This window comes from Scleropages formosus, chromosome 23 (assembly GCF_900964775.1).
Source record: "Scleropages formosus chromosome 23, fSclFor1.1, whole genome shotgun sequence".
NCBI lineage: Eukaryota > Metazoa > Chordata > Actinopteri > Osteoglossiformes > Osteoglossidae > Scleropages > Scleropages formosus.
The window spans coordinates 13,808,278-13,827,154 of record NC_041828.1 but is presented as its reverse complement, the minus strand read 5'-3'; the positions used below and the strand labels follow the sequence as shown (position 1 = coordinate 13,827,154).

Here is an 18,877-nt window from a genome sequence, read left to right as displayed (position 1 = left end):
TGCAGGTGAGCTGTAAGGTGCTCCACTTCTTTCACATGTACCTTCTGGGGTGCAACTACTTCTGGATGCTGTGCGAAGGTATTTACCTGCACACCCTGATTGTGGTGGCAGTATTTGCTGAGGAGCAGCACCTGCATTGGTATTACCTTCTGGGCTGGGGTGAGTCCTCAGAATGCGGCGAACGCTTTTGTAGAAACGCTCGGCCACATACCGAGCATCTGTTATCAGAACGGGCCTGAATGGGCCAGAAGGATGGGCTGTGTCCAGTCATCATTCAGCTGAATGTAATATGTGTGCCGAGAACCTCTGCCACATGCTCTAGAATTATGGGACAGTGCATGGCCTTACTACTGGTGGAAGCACTAAGGTGTATACAGGTGCCAAACAACTACGAGGCCGCGGGGGAAATCACTGCATTCTTTCCAGTCTCTGCAAAACAGCTCGGCCTATTGCTCCAAAACTTAAAGCAGCCTCTGCCACTGGGCTCCTGAATATTAATGGGGAGACATGCTTAAAATGTATTGTGATTGAGAAAGATTGGTGCTTACCAAGATTTCATGCTTATCAATAGTCCTCTGAATCAAAGAACCCTCTTCCAGGTGATAAATATTTATAAACATTTGCCTTTGCCAGCTCTCTTCGGATTCACCAACGAAAGGCCAGATTTGGCAAGGTGAAGTAATGAGCGTGATATGTTTTTTCCAAGTGATATAGTATCTCTGCTCCTGCCGTATTAATCTGCAGAAAGAGCTTCCTGCTCTCTTCTCACGATTGCTGCTCTTTAAGACCCAACTGTGGCTATATCATTATTCAACTGGCTTCCACTGTGTATCATCATGATGAGCAGTGTGACCTAACTCATGATTACACATTTCAGGGCAAGTTTTTTTTCCCTTTAATTTTAAAGAAATTAATTTGAATATACACTTATAAAGATCTGTACATAGGTCATTGTGAATAAATTAACATTTATACTCCAGTAAATTGATCATGGACAGGGAATATTGGAGGAACTTCGGTTATTATTTAATCAAACAAGACAAATTTTTCAATTTTTTCAATTTCAAAAATCCAGTGCAATATTGTTAAATTGAGAGACAGCATGTATTAGTAACTCTTATTAGCAAAGCATATTATGATGATTAGGTAGAATGTTCAGTATTCAATTCTGAACTGGTAAGAAATATCAGAGGGATACAAATTTTGCTTGATTTTCATCAAAAGCTTCTTACAGCTACATAGTGAGTAACATGATAGCATTTCCACATTCAGGTCATGGCTCTAATTTTAAATGGCAGTGAAGCAGTGAGCACTGATGAAACTTGACTGCTTCATCAGTATCCAAACTCAAAACATAGCACAAATATCCCAGTCCTCCCACTGATGAGATATGTAAATTGAAACGAGCACATTAGTATGACATAAAACTTTGAACGGATAGTTGATATTAAAGATGAGACATTTTTTCATATTTTGGGTTCGCTACAATAACTGTATGTATTGTCATCTTTTAAAGGGTTTCCTTTGGTACCTGTATCTATACATGCCGTTGCGAGGAAAAAGTATTTCGATGACAAGTAAGTGGCGCAAACGAATGTTTGACATTTAGTCACAGAAAGGAGAAGGGCCGTAATTGACTGAGCGCCGCCTTTCCCACAGCTGCTGGATGAGTGTCGAAACCCATTTGCTCTACATCATCCATGGGCCCATCCTGGCAGCCTTACTGGTGAGTGACGTGTGTCTGCACACAGTACACTTTACCTACTCTTATACTTTGCTTTCCCTCCTTCACAAAGACCCTTTCACACTGAGACTCCAGTGATACATTTTACAGGTCAACAAATGACACGTTTCGCTCTTTTAACTTCTCGTCACTGAGCAACGCCTTCGTAGGTAGAGCATTCATTTGGCAGGACTGATGAGGAGCAGCATCCTGGTAGTTTTTGACAGGTGCCCCTCCCTGTTGCCCAGGTGAACCTGTTCTTTCTACTCAACATTGTGAGGGTGCTGGTGACCAAGCTGAGGGACACACACCGCGCTGAGTCCAACATGTACATGAAGGCAGTGAGGGCGACGCTCATTCTTGTGCCCTTGCTGGGGATCCAGTTTGTCATCATCCCCTGGAGACCCGAGAATAGACTTGCTGGAGAGGTCTTTGACTATTTAATGCACATACTGATGCATTACCAGGTACTATTTGCACATTCACATTCACTTTCACTCTGTTGAACTTTTCAATGCAGCTGTATTAACCTTTTACCAGCTATTATTTTAATATTTCATTTCACTTGATGCACTGCTTGATGCATTCATTTAATGTGACAAATGCTTAATCAGTCAAAGCGCAAATGCATACAAGTGCATAATACAACTGAAAGGCAAAGAGTTAAAGTAGCTAGCAAGGGTGGTCAAACAGCTGTCCCACAAGACCCAAAAAAGTCTCATCTTGCAGCATTCACTCAGATTGTCCCCCAGATACACTAGTCACTCACCAGTCAGCCACATATTTATCAGAATAGCATTTTTTCATTACAGAATTTATCAGAATAATTAATGTGAACTGAGAGGGGCAAATTATTATATGATTAATGATCATATCAAAGATCATCTGAGCAAACAAATATATTAACTGAATATTTCTTTTTTTAGGGGTTACTGGTGGCAACAATATTTTGCTTTTTCAATGGGGAGGTAAGTATTTCTGGCATTTATATTTTTAGATAAGTCTTAGCAACATGGATTCAAAACACATCCCCCAGATTTTCTAAGTAATCCAAAGGCATGTTCTGTTCAAATGGGGACAAGAGACATTGATGTAATAACACGTCACCTTAACCATCTTGACCGAGTGGTCTGGGTCCTGATGGGGAAACTGAGCAGTCAAGACGTTTCTGGGGCAGCTGGATGTTAAGTGCCTCAAATGCACCATAAGGGCATTTCGCCGGGAAGGAAGATGATTCACCTTCTGGGTATGATGTGGAGCTGGGGAGTGGAACTCGGGAGTAGGATTGCACACCATTCATCATTTCAAAACACATTTTCGGGGCTGAGTGTTGATATGCTGGTGAACGTGGCTGAGTGTATGATCTCTTGACTGTCGGCTGATGCCTCAACGTGCGCCTGCAGATAATGGGCACGGATTGGCCTCGGTCATTAATTACTTTGGCACACCGGCTCACTGGATCCTGGGGAAAGATGCACATCGGTCGAGGCTTTTTCAGAAGCCGCCCCGAAGACAGGCGATCGGAGCAGAAGCGCTCCTAATGACATCACCATGTGAATGATCTAAAGCTCCAGGGGGTTTCTACTCATATCATTTGGATCCCCACCTTATGTCTGAGGTCAAGTGAAATGTTATGTGGAAATTCAAACGGCGAGGTGAAAAGCTTCTCCAGAGTCTCGAACCCCTACGTGCGCGTGAGGAGGAGCGTGGCGAACAGCACAAGTACGGGGCAATCATGAGGTCCTAACAGATTGTGGGTAAGGGCGAAGCCTTTTCACATGGGAAAGCTGTAACGATGCAGAGACCAGAGGAAAAAACGAGACGTACTGGTGTACTCAGCGTGGGGTTCTGGCTCAGACAGAAGACGAAAAAAAGTGGGAATTACCAGCTTTCATGGGCCTTAGATACATTACGCTTTAGACATAGGAAATTGTTCCAGGTTCCGAAAATAGGTCAATTATTAGCTCATGCATGAGCAGTCGGTTCCCATCATTATCAAGGCAGCGCGCAAACAAGCTGGATGTGTCTCCGGGACAGATCCAGTATCTGGGAGATAAAAGATGCACTGACATGCGGTAATTGTTCTTTGTGGGAATGTTTGTTTGCCCTGCGTAATGATTTGTCCGGGCCTAACTCGGAGTCCTCTCTTTCTTCGCCGCTCGTGATTCCGTGCCCGTCCTGCGCCTTTGGACTGCGCTCCCGCTCTCTGTCAATGAACCGAAGCTCTGTGTACCCCTCCGTCTTTCTCAGAAATAATCATCTCAGCAGCCATTTATGAATGCAATGACATTAGATGCGCTCCATTCTTTTCGGTCAAATTAATGTAATAGCATGCTTGTTAGCAAGAACTGGCTTGCTGCTACTTTCTCCAGCTCTTACAAAATAAGAGCTAAAAGTAGGCTCATTCTAGCTATAATGGGAAAGGACAATTAAGGTTAATGTTTCTTTCGCAAGGGTGGTTGGTGACGTTGTGGTTGGAGTGGCCGCCTTTGGCTCTGAAGGTTGCCGGCCGATCCCTTCCTCCGGCTGTAGTGCCCTCGAACGAGACACGCACACGCACACACGCACACGATGTCTGAATCTGCTTGCCCCCGGAGCCTAACCCGGTAACATAGGGCGCAAGGCTGGAGGGGGAGGGGACACACCCAGGATGGGACGCCAGTCCATCAGAACAAGATGCTTACCCTGCACTTGCTCTGGTACCTTTGCTTGGCTCTGTGCCTGGGTAAATAGTTGTGGCCCTGCAGTAGACTGGCACCCCGTCCAGGGTATGACCCCCCACCCCTTCAGCCTTGTGCCCAATGTCTCCCGGAGAGGCTCCAGCTTGCCTCGGGTCAAGCGGTTGTTGTATTTGGTCGGTTTCTTTCGCAAGAGGCTGTTAATTCTGATTAAGGTAATTAGCTAATTCCTTGCTAACGTTCACGTTGCCATGACAAATCACTTGCTCATGTCTCGTATAGACTGTATAACATAGATAATTAACGTGATTTCCCTCTGCAAATCCATATATCCCGGTTCAGAAAAGAATGCGTTTGTGCGAATATTGTGAGCACGACCGTTGTTTGGCTGCCGTACTTTGCTTCTACCATTAAAATATTTTTGTCAATACAATGGTCATATTAATCATTCTGTACAAGCATCAGCTAAATGAGTAAAATGTAAAGGTAACCAGCAGTGCAGATCTCTAGTACTAGAGGACCATAATCTTCCAGATGTGATTTTCTGCATCTATTATTTTTTTTTTTGTTGTTAACAAGAGAGCATAATGGTCCCAAAGCAAAGCTCTGTAACTGATTTATATAATTGGGCTATTAAAAACTGAATCTGAATGACAACCCGAAACATCCAGGCTGTTCAGGGTCTGAAACTCAGCCGTTCTGCCGCGCAGTATCCTGTCAGGTGTTTGCAGGGCGTCAAAATCTGCCTGTCATTTACCGGAGTCTCTGTGAACTTCAGCGTGATGTAAACCTTGACAAAGTAAACACAAAAGCTGCTTTCTGTTAGTTCCGTTTGCTGCCGAGTTCCGCAGCGCTTACCTTGGTTAAATCGTACCACAGAGAACGTGTTGCCGTGAGCCCGGCTAATAGAAGCTCCATAAGGTGTCGCAGATTCACAAAAGAAGGGCGGAGGATCCGTGATCTGACCGAAGGGAGACCGCGGCAAGACTCGTTTAGTCGGCTCTGGGAGTCCAAGCAGCAAACGGGCTCGGGTAAAACCCGGCGCCGGCGCTGCTGGGATTGGCACGGAGGGCCTCTCTCACGGCGAACGCGCTCTGCGTTTCAGGTGCAGGCGGCCCTCAAAAGGCAGTGGGCCCAATACAAGGCGCAGTGGGGCCAGCGGCGCCGCGAACACCTCTCCACGCGCTCCACCTCCTACACGGCCACCTCCATCACCGAGGTGCCCGCCTACGCCTTCCACCACGACTGCAACAGCGAGCACCTCAACGGGAGGCACCCGGAGGACTCGGAGCTCGTGGCGCTCAAACTGGGGGAGACGTACGCCTGATGCCAGGGGACTCCCGGTGGGGGTGGGGGGGATGGCGTGAAGGATCGTCATAGAGACCCCGTGTTAGATCCTGGACGGGGCGGTTCTGACGCTCGACTTGTTGTATTCAGTGCTTCTCGGCGCTGACTTTTCCACCTGGGAGAGAGCTAATGGGTGTAATTATTTTCATTAAAGTGCTGCTGCTTTTTTTTTTCAAAATAGGAGCTGCATTTGTCGATGTGGCAAATAAGTAGAGCTGCTAGTTCGAGGTCCTAGTGGGCTGAAGATGGTCGTGTACCAGCGTTGCTGCCATGCAGATGCCAAGCGGCGCGTCCGTGTCCAGGCTGGGACGCCCTCCTTCAACACTGAGCCAAATGCAGGAGGAATCCCATGGGAAAGAGACGATACTGTGCTTCGAAGGATGACAAAGTCACGTTTCCTGGTGCCTAAGCTCTTGAGTCTTGTACATATTTGTTTCCCTTTGGTGAGTTTATTTTTGGTCAGGCTGCCTCTCTTTCGCTGCACATAATAGCTGTTGTCTGTGTCATAAAGCTTCCAGCTGCTTGGTTATTTGTGCAGCTGTGGGTCTGCTTTTCCTGTCAATGGAGAGGGTGGAGCATACACACATCGAGGGACCATTTAGATGTTAAGACCGACTACTAATTTAGTATAAAAAGACATGAAATCCAGAGAATCAACATAACAATGGAATGAGCTAGCTGTGATTTTGTATTCAGCAGTCATTTGGTTTACGTGTGAGATCGCAGCTTGGTTTTTTCACATTTACTTCTTTTTCGCACAAATGTTTCTTGCTCTGGTATTTTAATGAATGGGCACTGTGTGACTGAATGCCACCGTTGCTTGTATGTTCACCTGTAATTTTTTTTATTATTTTTTTTTTTTTACCGGTACATTTTAGTTAAGCTAGCAGAAGAATATACTTACATTTACATTATTTGCCATATAGTATGTTATTCCATGTAAGCTTGCTGACATAGGAATTACACATGGAAGTCATAATGTAAATGAATGTTGCAAGAGCAACAGTGAAATTTTTGGTTGCAATATTTGTTCTTTTTTTTTTTTTTTTCGAAAACTCTGGCTTGTTTTGTTTATAGTTGTGAGGTACATTAGTCTGAGGTTTTATCAGTAAGATTTAAAAAGCTTCTATGACTGCAACAAAAACCTGCAGAGCATTGCCGAGAAATGTAACAGTTGTGTTATTTTGTGTTATGTATGAATATGTATTATATACAAAGGTTTGCACTGGATATTTGAAATAGCTTTTTTTTTCTTTCAAATGCTCACTTATCAGGATTTCAATACACCAAAATGAATACTGCATAAATACAGAAAGGTCTTTTAAAATCCCATTTCCAATGATGTTTTCCAATTTCTGACTTGTCGCCATACATAAATCTCGAATGTTAATATCCCCAGTAGCTGTAGGAGGACATTTATTACCTAAATTACATTTTTTTGATTACATAATGTCAGCGCTACTTCCTGTCATGTTATGTTTTTTTTATTGTATAACATTCCGAAATTCTCCGCTGGTAGGGAAAGTAGGTTACATCGTTACATGATGTAACAATGATGATTCCGTACCTTTATATGATGCCCAGGATGGTGGTACAGCAGGTAGCACTGGTGCCTCACAGTACGTACCCTGTAGAGCTAAGTCTGTCTCAGTCTCTGTGGAGTTTGCATATTCTCACCATGTTAGTGTGGGTTTCCTCCCACAGTCCCTAGACATGTGTTTCAGGTGAATCGGCGACCTCAAATTGCCTTTGTGTGTGTGTGTGTGTGTGTGTGTGTGTGTGTATATGTGATTGGCCTGAAAAGAAATAGTGTTCCATTCGGACTGTACCCTGCCTCACATTCTATATTTATGGCATAGGTTCCAGACCCCACAACCCTACATTATACAACCAGCTCTTGATGAGTGATTGATTGATGGATGGATGGATGGATGGATGGATGGATGGATGGATGGATGACTTTTCTGTGCTAATGTTAGTGCTACAGTGTTATGAGTTAACATTCTATTCTACTTGTATTCATGAATTATTCATCATCGAGTTTCAATAACTCAATACAGTCGAGTAATTTGTGCATATGAACAGTACAACATAAACACACTTTTTCCCCTCCTGTTAATGACTTTAGGTAAAAGGTTATTACATTTACAAAAGAACTGAAGAGCAAAGTTTATTTAGTAAACAATGACTTTGTTTAGTAAATTAAAAATTGGAATGCCTTTTCCCAAATGATGCCTTAATATATACATATTTATTGTAATGTTTGTCTTTTTTCAAAGAGGAAAAAAAAAAATGTAATAGCTGCAGTAAGAAAGAAGTGTTCTGGCTTACAATATCCCTCTAATTAAAATGTGTTTCCCCACAATCCCACCGATCGGACTGGCCTTGCGTACTGAGCCATGGAACCAAAAAAGTCATTTGAGAGGCTGACGGTTTTCATGAGAAAGGAGTCATCACGGAGCCTTTAATGAACACACAAAAATGCAAATAATGCAAATCCTCACTTCACGCAAACACGGAGACGGGTGAAACTGCGGTCCTCTGGGCCAGAGAGCCTCGTCTCCCGCGACATTCGAAAGCGCCGTTGTTCAGTTGCCGGGTCTTTACGGTTCAGAGTCTAGCGAAACACTGAAAAGAACTGGACTTCTAACCGCATTACCGTGGTATTTCTGGAAAGGCTGTCGATTTCCTGTGCTGTTACTACCTGCAGGTGGACATCCAAACAAACACGCTGCGTCCATCACGGACGTTACGTATCTCACTCCTTTTTTTCCCTTCCAGCTGTGTTCCCCGCACATAAGCCTTTATTTTTAACCATTCCAGACATGAGTGAGTGCCAGAGATTCACACTGATCCAAAGGAAAATTTCAAATTACGTGTGACAGCAGCCTTTCGTATTTATATTCCTTAACTCCTTCTTTAAACAGAAAAAAGTTTCTTTTCTTGAGTAGCTTCTGACAAGGAGAATGTTCATTTTATTACTCCAGTTTATTTTCTTTTATTTCATTGCAAGTTGCAACGAAACGTTCAGTGCATAAGTTTTGTCCTATCTGTGCACGTTCTTCAACGTGCATCTCGATAACATAGTTTGCCCCTCAACCAGTTTGCGGCCAGATCGTTTTGTGGTTGGCCTCGCTGGTGCTGACACACAGTAACATGAACATGCATCGTGCTGCATGTTGTAATCCACTTTTGTCCATTTTCAAAAGAAATTTCAAAGGGAAGAGTAACAAACCATGTGTTCTAATGCCGCGTATACCTTACAAGTCGTTACGTAACCTGGTTGGCAAATACAGAAATATTTCCGTAACCCTAACCCAGAAATGTATAATGTTCTCTATGTATGTATGTATTGTTTTAATATAAACAGATGGAAAAATGATTAAATCAAAATCAATTAATTATTAAATAATGGCCATAGTCCCAAATATTTTTTTCTGAATACAAATTGTTCTCATCTCACAAAACTTGTCAGACATCTATTATAACTTGGAACCAATATATATATTAGTGTTTTTTTTTTTTTGTTTCTTTTTTTTTGCAATTAGCAGTCAGAGGGATTTCCATTGTGGAAACATTCACAGTGCTTTGAAACCTCTGTAAAGTAAAGAAAACACATATTTTTTCTGTATATGTGATTGTTTTTACCCCTGTGGATAGATCATATGATCGTGTTTCAGAATTCCACACAACTGCACTGTGAAATGTTAAGTTACCATTTTGCTTGTGTTTGGCTGAACTTTCTTCTCAGCTCCTCTAGTGACGATATTTACAAAAGGACAAATGTGTTGCACAAATGACTGGCTTTGTGAAAAACTTTTTGGACTGAAAATATATATTTATGGAAAGAGACTTTGCGCTTTGTGTGTTTTTTACACATCGAATACGGAAGAACTCTCAGAAAAGAGATGAGAATAAACCTGCAGCAGAAAGTCTGACAATGTGACGGTGACCTTTATTCCCCTCCTCTCTTTGTCCCAGTCAAGAATTCCACCTTTATGCTGGATACATAAACTCACAATATAGATCTCGGACCAAATCTCAACCTCAATGACAATATCACAAACTTCTAGCCAATAATAGTAATAATTATAATTATAATTATTATTATTATTACAGTGTTCAGGTCAGATAAGGGTTAGGGTTGTCTGGTCTGGGCTAGCTGAACGGAAAATATCTGTTCTTAATCACTGTTAACGGTGCCAAGGACTCTACTGACAACAGGTGCTGTCCATATTATTGCTTGTTTTTGTAAAGCAGAGGTGATTTAGAGATAACCCCAGGAGCACCTATGATGATAGCGATTACTTTAGCGTCTGTTTTCCACTCTTGTAATCTCATTGCTGATGGCAGTGCTCTAATTTCTGCTCTTCTCTTGGACTGGCTATCTATCTATCTATCTATCTATCTATCTATCTATGTTGCTTATTTATTAGTGATTATGCTGCTTCATTCTAGCGTAAAGCAGCCGCACATATCCTGGGGACTTGAAGTGTCACACTGCTTTACTCCGGGTCACTTACAGGACACAGGCAATGTGTTGAGTATTGTTGTACAATGTGACCTAAGGAAGAACATTTCACTTGTGCGAGATGTGAGGTTAGCATACACTCTGGGCTTTGGCAAAAGTGGCATTTAATTTTTTTAAAATGAAATAAACTCCAAACTGACCTCAGCGACCTTTCAGTAACCTCTCTTCGCCAGTCTAAATTCATCCACTCCTCCACGGTCCCGAAAGCCCGACATACAAGAAATGGAAGGAGCGCTTTAACCCGGTAAATTACCTGCTCGTTACGTTTTGCCCGAGCTACTAAATCTAAGCAGCCCGTAAAACGGTGCGTCTTTCCTCCATACCCCACCTTTAAAGTCCAAAAATGGAAATAAGACATTTCGGAGCTCAAACACAGGGTTTAAATATACATTTTCACAGCAGCTTCATCTAGTGTCTGAGTCACCAGGGCTGACATTTAATAAAGCTGTTTAAGGAGGTGGAATGTTAAGAACTCGCAAATAATTTTGCGCTGCAGTCAGAGGTCAAACGGCGATTCTCTGTTCTTTATCCTACGGCCGTGATCATACGTAGCATAATTTCAGGGTGTGCTGCTAATACTATACTGTAGCAGCGTTAACTAAAAGTTTGTCTTTCTACATCATAATGAGCTATCTAATTTAAGCTCAATCTTCTTTTCTTATATTGCTTTTAAACTTTTAAACGGCATCCCAGAGTGATGATGGGAACTCGTAATGAAAATTCGGAGATGAATAAACAAAAAAGAGAAGGAAAAAGTGAGTGTACGTGGCAAAGAAAGTACATTCGTTTCATGTCTTGCACATTATGAATGTTTTATTTATAACCTGTAAGGTTATTTCATAAACAGTAGAATATTGAACCATCTAACGCCAACCTTACAATGTGCTACAATCTGATTTTATGCTATCCCATCCTAGGCTACTTCGAATGACACAATCGAATTCATTTGACCCCCGTCTTGACAGTTTCATTGCGTTTGTGTTCCCTGCAAATATTAATTACGTAGGGTAGCACAGTGGCTCAGTCTGCGTGGGGTTTGTGCATCCGTTTCCTCGAGGTGATCGGGTTTCCTCCCACACTCCAAAAACACACAGTTCAGGTGGACGGTGATGCTAAATTTTGCTTTGTGTGTGTGTGGCTACCCTGTGGTGGCCTACCGTCCCATCCTGGATGAGCGGTGAGATAAAATGAATGTATAGACTAGACATATATATATATATATATATATATATATATATTGGTGGAGAAACTGGGAAAAAACTGAGAAAAGTATAGTGTTATTTAAGTTTCTTTAGCCTCTGTCTTCTGGGGCCCGGGCACAAACGTGTCGTCAAATGCGTTCGTCCCGGCGTGGTCCTTGGTGACGAGGCGTCGGCGTGGGAACCGGACGGTTCTCCAGAGCTGGTCGGACCCCGGAGGTTGATCGAGGCACGTCCTGCTGCTCCCCTGTCTGTTTGCCCAGGGGCGGAAGGGGCGACGCCGGCGACGCTGGCCTGCCAACACCTGTCCGCTGCCCCGTGGGAGAGCCTGGCATGGGCGTCCAACCGCAGCTCCCCGCCTCCGTGTTTCCGTTTGCACGAGTTGTATAAAATGATTAAATTTAAAAGAGACAGTTTGTTCTCGAGCGAAAAGCCGGAGTCCCGTGGCTCAGGATTCGGCTTGAGCCTCAAAATAGCAGCCGGAGAGAGGGGAACTCATACGTGGAGTGTGATCAGATGAGTAACGGCTCAACGTCATTGAGCTGCTTGCTGCTGTAAATACAAGAAGTCAATCTGCGTAAATGTACGAGACCCCGGTCCGCGTCCTTCAACGGTACTCTGGGATCCTGTGACTTCGGCGCTCACCTTTGCGCAGACTCGGCGGCGTCCTGGGAAATGCTTGTTGCTTCACCTCGCAAATGTTGAAGCGAGTGAAACGCAGTCTTACTGTGCTTCTTAGTGTTTTTGAAAGAGAGCAGACAGACCGCACCAAACTCATAACGTGTGCTGCCGCTTCTCCTCTATGAAACTCCCATACGTGTCACTTTTTCGTGAATGATGAAACCTTCATTTAAGTATTTTTTTTTCAAATACTCACTGCTTATCATCTAAATATCTCCTTGGAAGCTGCGGTATTGTCTCTTCCTCCCTGCTACGAGGAGGGTGTTTCGCTGGGTGCTGTTGCCCGTACTTTTGTCAGTTGTGCCTATTAACTATGTTTTGTCCTCCAGAGTTACTTCTCAAATAAAGAAGTGAGAGAAACAGGGGCTCCGGGGGGGGGGGGATTGTCTCAGCTGGGCAGTGATTTACTGTCGACGGACCCCAGAGGACCCTTCGATGGAGAATTTTACAAACCTTGAGTCCAGGTGGAAGCGAGCGTCCGAATACATCTTAGGGGTCCTTTACGGCCGGTCCGCATCCTCATCCATCAGGGCCACGTTCCCAGCGGTGACGGCACTGCGCGAACAGCACATCCCAAAGGGGACGCCGAACATTTCCAAACACAGTTCAATAGATCCAATTTTAAGCACTGTAATTATTCCTATTGCTGTGTTACAGACACACATTAAAATTCAAGTAGCGTACAGAGGCCTGATCTCATGCAGCTTAAGAGACTATAATTTATTTATCATGAGTCATTGCTTGAAAAAGGCCCTCGAACTTTGCAATAAACAATGTCAGATATTTCCCTAATTGCCGCGGGCGACGAACACGCTCACGGGCGTCTCGGCCGCGACGTCCTCGGGCCGATTTCAGATCGCGACGTCTCCCCGAGACCTTACGCGCCCTCGACCCGCTGGGTACGCATGTCGCTCAGATACGGGCTTCCTCGCCTCGCGCTATCTGAAAACAAATACCAAGAAACATTACCGAGCCGCAGAAGTAGCGGCAGATTCCGAGATCATCCTGAAAAACAAATAATTCGAGAGGACTGGCGGTAATCAGATGGAGCGCAGTCATTATTAATTATACTATATTATTACAGTGTATTAAGTGCTCTTAAGGGAGGGTTGTACTTTCCTTAATCACCCGCTACCGTTTGCACACAATGAATACTTCTGAGGGATGTTAATTAGAAGAAAGAATCACGCAAACTTGAAGGCTGTCAAGCATTTCCAAGCCCAAAACGGCGGCATTGTTTGTGCGTGTCGTTAATTATTCGACACCCGTTAGGTGGACAAGGCCGGCTGCGTATTAATAAAGCGCAAAACCCTGCGACTTTGGGCTGTTGGCAGCATCCACTTTGTGTAGCCCCCGTCTAATGATACCAATACCTCTTCTTTGTCAAGTGTGCAGCACGACGTCTGTGTTTGCGGGAGAGGAAAAATGGCCCTTCTGTTTCCGTTAGATCTCATTTTTAATGTGAAATAGCGCAAAAAGAGCGCGGTGCGAGAGCGGTCGCAATGAAGCGGCTGCCAGCGAATGTCTTGCTCCGCATTGGGCTCAGGGTACAGGGAGATTTAGTGCGGAAAGTGCCAGGAGAGACGCACCTTCCATAAGCCACTAATTAAGAGCGGGGCTCCGGTGTTGCCTTCCGTCCACATGTAGACGGACGACGAGCGCGACCGCGAGCGTCGGACAGCGGCGAGGAGGGTGGAGGACGAGTCCACGATGGACACGGGCTGCAGGGAGGACAGTACTTAAGGACCTACACCTGGAGTTTGCTCGGGCACAAGGGGCTCCGTTGCTGTACTCACGAGAGGAGTTTTACCCTTTCGCTGTTCCGTGAAATATCCGCCTCCGTCACGGATTTTGTAACCCTGCCGAAGGTTCAATTGCCCACCTCCATAAATATGGGAATTTTTAAGTATCAGAGACAAAATGATTTAGTTCAAACTGCAGTAACGTATAAAAATAATCTATTAGTGCCATAATGGCATTTGATGGTATATAACTGATTTTAAGGCAAGAGGGGGCGCGGAGACGCAGTGGGTTGGAGTGGGTCCTGCCCTCCGGTGGGTCTGGGGTTCGGGTCCCGCTTGGGGTGCCTTGTGACGGACTGGCGTCCCGTCCTGGGTGTGTCCCCTCCCCCCTCCGGCCTTATGCCCTGCGTTGCCGGGTTGGGCTTCGGCTCCCCGCCACCCCATGTGGGACAAGCGGCTTCAGACAATGTGTGTGTGTGTGTGTGATTTTAAGGCTACCGCTGGCTAATCCTTTTCATCAGCATCAACACAACTCTGAAGACTCTCACACGAATGCGAAAATATTCTCAGTGTCAGTCCGAGCCCAGCAAAGGGTCACTCTGAGCCTAATCGATTAAGATCGCAGCTGGAACCGAAGGCAAACACGGGGTGCGGGGGGAGGGGTCATCCATCACGGCCGCCTTTCCAGCAGGAGGTCACGGGTTCACGTCGCAGGCAGCGGAGCCTGAAAAAGTGGCCTCCCTCCCTTCAGATCTTCGATAGCACTTGAGCGCGCACTTACTGATACGCGGCTTCCTGCGAAATAAGTCATTGTGTCGAGGCCCTCGAAGCTCACCATGGTAATTGGCCCGGTGCTTTCTCCCTCTTTCGGCTCAAGTGAGATGATACATTATGCAAGGTCATTAGCGAGCGCTCGAACCCCTCGGATCCACACGCGCAAACAGGCCGAACTCCGGCGCACAAAATCACATTCGCCATGTTAATGGGCTATGACATGAAGGACTCAAATCTACAATTTTTCATGCTGGGACAACAAAAATAATTAGAAACCCGAACATCAGATATGAATGAGCAGCATCTGTTTCAGAAATCAGGCGCAGTTAAAATGGGCTCCCGGTTGTTATTATTATTCATTTAGAGTCTAGCTGACACTTCCAAAATCCAAAATGACAAACTATTCATACTGCCTGGTATTTTTTTCTAGGGTAGTTCGGGGTAATTTCAAGGTTAGTTACTCAAATGTCCACCAGCATCATTAATGTTTTAAATTGAAATCGAGGGTTATATTCTTAACTAACGTAGTAAGTGTGAAGGGGGTGCGGTGGCGCAGTGGGTTGGACCTTTGTCCTGCTCTCCGGTGGGTCTGCAGTTCGAGTCCCGCTTGAGGTGCCTTGCCATGGACTGGCGTCCCGTTCTGGGTGTGTCCCCTCCCCCTCTAGCCCTGTGCCTTGAGTTGCCGGGTTGGGCTCCGGTTCCCCGCAAACCCGTATGGGACGAGCGGTTCAGAAAATGTGTGTGTGTGTGTAGTAAGTGTGTATTGAGGAGGGATGATGATACCAGTAATGGGCAGCAGGTGGCGAAGTGGTTTGCGCCATCGCTTTGCACAATGATGATAATCCTCTCAACTAAATGGTATATTGGTAAAGCTTGGTACCAGGTCCAAAGCATAGTACGGTATTTTGATAAGGGGGACGATCAGCTTACACCCTCAATCGTTCCTCTATATTCGTTTTTCTAATTTGTGGACTTGAAAACCAATTTAAAGATAACACTGTCAAACTCCAATAACATACGCTGTAAAACTTTTTAAATTAGTGTCAGCATGTACCCAAAATTAGACTTCCTTCACAACTGTCCAATATGTAGATCACTCAGAGCGAAATAAGCGCTTTTTAAAAGGACAAAACAATGACGAGCGGTCAGGAAAAAACACACCTCTTTCGATTAACTGGAATGTTTAAGGAATCCAGCACCGAATAATTCATACATTCTTCCGTTCCCGTCTCATTACCGCATCCCTCCAGCACAATAATGAGGTACAGCACTATGCTGATGAGATCTTCGGCGTAAAAGCAGAAATTACGAGCTCATTCGTGTTCTTCTAAAGTATTATATTTCTATTTGCAAGGGGGTTGGGGGGCATGCACATTTAATTAATACAAATTTAATTTTTTTAAAGAAATGTCTCTTGTTTATTGCTGATTGGGTGCGGGAAAAAAAAAAACTTGATGACTTTTTTTTTATAACATAGTGTTTGCGTGTGGGAGTGGGGGGTGCGGTGGCGCAGTGGGTTGGACCACAGTCCTGCTCTCCAGTGGGTCTGGGGTTCAAGTCCCCCTTGGGGTGTCTTGCGATGGACTGGCGTCCCGTCCTGGGTGTGTCCCCTCCCCCTCCAGCCTTACGCCCTGTGTTACCGGGTAGGCTCTGGTTCCCCGTGACCCCGTATGGGACAAGCGGTTCTGAAAATGTGTGTGTGTGTGTGTGTGTGTGTGTGTTTGCGTGTGCAGTCGAGTGATGTCGTAATACTGTTTGGTGTACAATATGAAAATGGAGAGGATACCTGGTGTGTGTGTGTGTGTGTGTGTGTGTGTGTGTGTGTGTGTGTGTGTGTGTGTGTGTGTGTGTGTGTGTGTGTGTGTGTGGCCTGTCACACTGCGGACGCGTTGATCCAGGAAAACAACGAAGCGCTGTGCTCGTTTGCTAGATGCAGCTTCACCTCTCGCATTGTGTTCCTGCGTAACAAACAACACGGACGTCATACTTGGGCGCGTTACAACACGGAGGGTCACATTATGAAGTTACGACCGCAGATTCGTCGTTAAGAGCCCCAGGAGGCCCGCAAAGCAACCGCTATGAGCCTCATTGCTACAGAACACTGACCAAACAAATTCTGCAACGCTTTTAATATCTTCCTCATGCGCTGGGGTTATAAAACTGTTTTATGGGGTGTCTTAATACTGCGGGGATGGCAGTAACCTGTTCTCATTTTCATTCTGGCCGTATACGTTTCGTAGCCCGTGGGGCGAGAGCTTTAACCGCTCTGACCTTAATTCATTCAGGATGGCGTAAAATAGTCTGCTGGAAAAAGGAAATGGGCAGAGATGGTGGAAGGAGCGAGTCGGGCATTTCCCAGGTTTCCCACGATACGTGCGGCCGACTGGATTCCCTCCCGGGCGCAGGACGCGTTTCAGACATTATCGCTCATCAGTCATCAGTCAATAACTGCTCTTCTGGTGCAGGGTCACGGCGCTCCGGAGTCTATCCCAGAAGCCTGGGGCGCGAGGCGGGGTACGCCTCGGATGGGGTGCCGGTCCATCTCGAGGCAAGCACACGTACGCACTCCCATTCGCACGCTCAGGTCAAATCAGAGTCGGCAATCCCCCTGAAACCCATCTAGTTGGACTGCGGGATGAAACCCAAGCGAAAAAAGAGAGAACACGTAAACTCCGCAGCAGCTGAGAGAGATTCGAACCCATATCCAAAGCAGGAGCCCAGGAGCCGTGGGGGCACCAGCGCTACCTGCTGCGCCACCGCGCCGCCCGCAGAGTCGAAGAGCGACGATTAAACGGACGCACGCGGCCAGCTTCCGAGCAGAGAACCGAAAACGCATTCCCCGCCCCCTGCGCTCGGAACGCGTCACCAGAGACCGCTTTGAGATCTGGACGAACCTCAGGAATTCCACCCAGATAAGAGAAAAGTGCACGAAACCTGTTCGGAGATACATTCCAGATGAGCGTTCTGAAGTCTGCAGAACGAATCCGGATGACGAATTACTTGGAGAGGGGAAAAGGCCTGTAGCTTGAGAATAAATGCGGCGAAAGGCAGCTCTAACGTTAAAATGTGAAAAACGGTTCGTTTCCCGCGGTGCATCTTGAAAATGTTGCCGGACGTCGAGAGGGAGAGAGGGCAGGAGAGGGACGAAGCGCGGCAGCGGACGCCAGTTTCTCGCACCCGTTTCGCCGCGCCCTACTGGGTCGGGGTTAGGGACGCACTCGTAATATTAATACATCTTCATAATTTAACTGCCAAATGCCTCAACTCGCCGGCCCGCAAACCCTTGTTAGGACGACGGGGCCGACGATCGTCACAACGCGTTGCGCTGCGCCCATAAACTTCGTAAGCATCGTAATAAATCGAGCGCGTGGCCTTCAGGCCCGGAGACACGAATGCCTCCCGCTCTAATTACGCTTTATGACAGCGCCGTTACGGTTTATGGCGGCGTCACCAAACGAATGAAAGCATTTTTCAGCGACGCTTTCGAAAAAGCGCGTTAGCCTCGACCCTTACGTCACGAATAAGACGGATGAAATGCATTTCCATTTTGCGTAGGAGTCCCCGAGCCTGCGTTCGCTGCCAGGAGCATACGTTTACATTTCTGGGCAGGAGCACGAGAGCGACGAACTGCTCCTCCGAAGCCGCAACGAAGACGCGAGAGGGGCTCGTTCTTTTTTCGGATAAGGTATGCCGTAGCGCACGGGCGTCGCCCGGTTCTGCAAGCGCCTCATCGCAACCCCTCTTGCAGCACGAGGACGTTTTTCCCGCTGCGTCGTGTTTCATTTCGGCATCGTCGAAGCCGCGATGCGCGTGGACGCCGACGATGCCGCCGAGCCGTTTACCGGCGGCTGCGTTCCCTTCGAGCGGCCACGCCTTCCTCGTCCCCGCGCACCGCACGGCACCGCTCCGATTTCTTCGCTGTGCGGGAGGCGTCGTCTAGCGTTCCTTCGCCCGGGTTCTCAACAGACAGGAAGAGGCCTGGAAAAGCGTTTAGGAAAAGGTCCCGATGACCCGTGCGTTCGCAGACAGAGATGCAGAGCGTTTGCTTTGATGCGCCACCATGAGAAAGCTCAGGCCTAATGCAATAACTCCGCTCTGACAGTAATGAGCGCATGCAAAGCATTCGACGGAGCAGGAGCGTAAATTCCAGCGTGGGAGTACGCCGGCAGATTTATTAGCGGAACATGCTCTTCTCAGCCCAC

General features: G+C 46.1%; 1 protein-coding gene across 2 annotated transcripts in view; it reads left to right on the top strand.

Moving 5' to 3' along the window:
- calcr (calcitonin receptor) overlaps positions 1-6,610 on the top strand; it is a 40,361-nt gene extending 33,751 nt beyond the window's left edge. For both annotated transcript variants that reach the window (XM_029248341.1, XM_018731840.2), the window contains 6 exons: positions 6-159; positions 1,517-1,577; positions 1,660-1,726; positions 1,972-2,190; positions 2,650-2,691; positions 5,507-6,610. In XM_029248341.1, coding sequence (XP_029104174.1) covers positions 6-159; positions 1,517-1,577; positions 1,660-1,726; positions 1,972-2,190; positions 2,650-2,691; positions 5,507-5,728 — 765 coding nt within the window. In that variant the 3' untranslated portion in view covers positions 5,729-6,610. The remainder of the gene's footprint in view (positions 1-5; positions 160-1,516; positions 1,578-1,659; positions 1,727-1,971; positions 2,191-2,649; positions 2,692-5,506) is intronic.
- Positions 6,611-18,877: the final 12,267 nt, after the last annotated feature.